This window comes from Austrofundulus limnaeus, unplaced genomic scaffold, assembly GCF_001266775.1.
Source record: "Austrofundulus limnaeus strain Quisiro unplaced genomic scaffold, Austrofundulus_limnaeus-1.0 Scaffold106, whole genome shotgun sequence".
Lineage (NCBI taxonomy): Eukaryota > Metazoa > Chordata > Actinopteri > Cyprinodontiformes > Rivulidae > Austrofundulus > Austrofundulus limnaeus.
The window spans coordinates 32,927-36,078 of NW_013952508.1; the positions used below are offsets into that span (position 1 = coordinate 32,927).

The 3,152-nt window shown below is 36.5% G+C and overlaps 1 protein-coding gene across 3 annotated transcripts in view; it reads right to left on the bottom strand.

The window, feature by feature from the left end:
- The window catches only part of ppp1r12a (protein phosphatase 1, regulatory subunit 12A), a gene marked incomplete at its 3' end in the record, with an annotated part of 54,971 nt that overhangs the window by 28,605 nt on the left and 23,214 nt on the right, over positions 1 to 3,152 (bottom strand). For all 3 annotated transcript variants that reach the window (XM_014013780.1, XM_014013782.1, XM_014013781.1), the window contains 1 exon segment: positions 2,035 to 2,153. In XM_014013780.1, the coding sequence (XP_013869234.1) occupies positions 2,035 to 2,153 (119 nt within the window).

The window sequence follows — 3,152 nt, forward strand, 5'->3', positions numbered from 1 at the left end:
CATTTGCCACTAAACCTCTCTTAGCTAGCCATTTGCCACTAAACCTCTCTTAGCTAGCCATTTGCCACTAAACCTCTCTTAGCTAGCCATTTGCCACTAAACCTCTCTTAGCTAGCCATATGCAACTTCGCCTCTACTCTTAGCTAGCATTTTGTCAAGTAGCTTCAACTCTTAGCTAGCCTTTTGTCAAGTAGCTTCTACTCTTAGCTAGCCTTTTGTCAAGTAGCTTCAACTCTTAGCTAGCTTTTTGTCAAGTAGCTTCAACTCTTAGCTAGCCACATGCCAGTTTTGCTTTCAGCAAGCTGTTTGCAACTTGTCTTGTAGCTAGCATTTTGCGTATTTTCTACCAAGGCTTCCTGCTTTTTTAAGTTTAAAAACAGTGTAGCATTTTTTAAGCAAATTTCTCCAAGTCATTCAGTGCTCCCCATTAAAATTCTCTAGTTGGGATGTGCACTGGTTAAAGATAGACGTGAAAGGAGGGAGTGTGTGGATGAACCAGGCAGAGCATCTATCATTTTTACTGTCCATCACCAAATCAAATCTGACAGCTGCTTCTGGCTGACATGCCTGAGGTTTGGAAGGGTGCAAAAGTCCCCAGTAGTACAGAATATGGACAAAAAACATGAGGGGAAGTGGGTACTTTTGAAATAAATATAAGCAGTGTGCAATGCTTCTTAACATCTGGACCTTAAATAAAAAATAAAAAACTAGATACAATTTATAGGCAGCCTATATGAGGTATTAGATGTTTAAAACTACACTTGGAATCGATGTAAGCTAGAAATCATTACAGATTAAAATGAGACTGACAGGCTTGATGTACATTTATAAATGCACTTTTATATGCACATGCATAATGTTTATTTTAGTGTAACCTTTTCTTATCTCCATCCAACACCCCACACTAGAGGAAATGAACTGCCTGATTTTGTCAATGCAAAATTTTTCTTCAAGGCTCTTTTCTGAGTCAGTATGAACTGAGGAGCACCCCCTCTGGCCTGGGGCCAGTGAACACATCTGTGCATGGCCTCTCACCACAAGAGAGGTCCAATGACTGAGAACACTCTGGCCAAAAATAGTAAGAACAAGTTTCATCACATGAGAGCTCAACACAGTATGATCACTTTTTTTAGATTATGTAATGTTATATAAAGCAAGCACAAAACAGCAAGTGACTGACATGTTGACTATTATGTTTCTTTTTAAAACCGACTCATAAAATACAAACAGGGCCCAACCAGCTATGTCACAAGTGATTGAATCAAGACATATAAATAGTAGGGGTGTAAGAAAATATCGATACACTGAAATATCGCGATATTTCATTTCCCGATAATGTATCGATATTCTAAAGCCATGTATCGATTTTTTTTTTTAAGGTTTAAAATGTCAACTTCCCTGCCAGCCGTTCATTTTTATGTTGTAGTTCAGCCTCTGACCACTAGTTGGCAGCAGTGAGCCAGCCATTTGGCTCCTCTACCTCTTGAGGTAGAGGCTATTGTTAAGTGTTGGGTGACCATATTGTAAATTAATATTAAAAACTAAAAGCTGCAAAAAATATATTTTCAAACTATTTATTGTCAAATTTAGTCTAATAATTGAAAACATGGATGAAATAAGAAACATGAAACAAATAAAATAAAACACATACAAAGCAGAACACAGTTAAATGTATCAAAAGTATGTCTATGTTATATTAGAATGTTCTGAGACAATGAATTTTGTTTTTTTCCCCCCAGTAAGAGGTTTTTATTTAATAAAATTTTTGGACAAAAGAAATCGCAATATATCACAATATGTCACCTTCCTTACAGTATCGCAATATATCGGGATATATCGTATCGTGACCCCTCTGTCACAATATGTATCGTATCGCCAAATTCTTGCAAACACACAGCCCTAATAAATAGGGTTGAGTGAAACATTTTCACGCCAATAGTTTCTATGGTAATATTCATTTTAGCATTTAAAATACATTTGAAAAGAAGTTTCTCACAAGCACAACAGAGGAGAGTTAGAGATGTAACACTGTACCTTGTCGGTTGATCTCGTTTTTCAGAAGCTCCTCCATCGCCTCCTCTTCAGCAATGTCCAGAGGAGTCTCACCCTCGCTGTTTACAACGCCGACATTAGCACCCTGACTGATCAGATACCTGTGGAAAATAAAASAACAAAACAAKAAAATTATGAATAAAGCGGCAATAAGACATTTTTTAACAATGTTCATTGAGGGGGGTGGGGGGGGGCATATTTCTGCACTTGAACTGATGCATTTGATAAGTAAATATGGTTAGAAAATGTTACTTCCTTAAACAGAAAAGGAAACTGTTGAAATAAAAGTGGTGCTGTAAATGTTATTGGTTTAATGTAAATGTAAAAAAAAAATGTAAAAAAAAATGGTGCATATGGGACTAGAATGGACATTTCTGGCGTAACTTGTTGTACACCAATACTGGCCAAAAAWTTTTTTTACATGCACAAATTTTCAGCATATGGTATGCATACATCCAAAAGAGGCAGTTGATTTGTACTGCATCTTCTAACCTGACATGCAGTTAATGCAATGCAAATTAAAATTGCATGTGCAAATAAACATTAAAGTGGCTTTATTGTATGTTCTATATCATTCTAAAATAAAAGCATTGCATCGGTATGAGGACGGTTAAAACACTGGATTGATGAGCAATAGATAAGAGAAGTAGTATCAATAAAATCTTAACGATACCCATCCCTAGTACTCACGGTATGCACCAAAACTAAACAAAACATGCTTTTAGGAAATATTTTAAATAAGACAGATTTTTCAAAATCTAGGAGCACCTAGAACCACATTCAGTACCGACCTTCTTATCAGAGGTTAAATTTTCACAATAAACCAAGACAAAAAAGGAGCATTTTATAAAGCAATCATAGCCTTTTTGTGATTTAACCCTTGCAGTGATTGAATACATTTAAAGCCTCAAGCATCTTGAATTCAGCTGTCTCCAATTAAAGCCGCGGTGGGACTCAGCTTCTTCTCATTAGACCAACGACCCACTTGAAACACACTCTGTATTTTTGACTTCCACCCAAATGGCAACTCACCGACTACAATTACATCCCAGCGATCTGCATTTCTTTTAATTAGACTTTCTATTCTGCCTTTTTTTGGG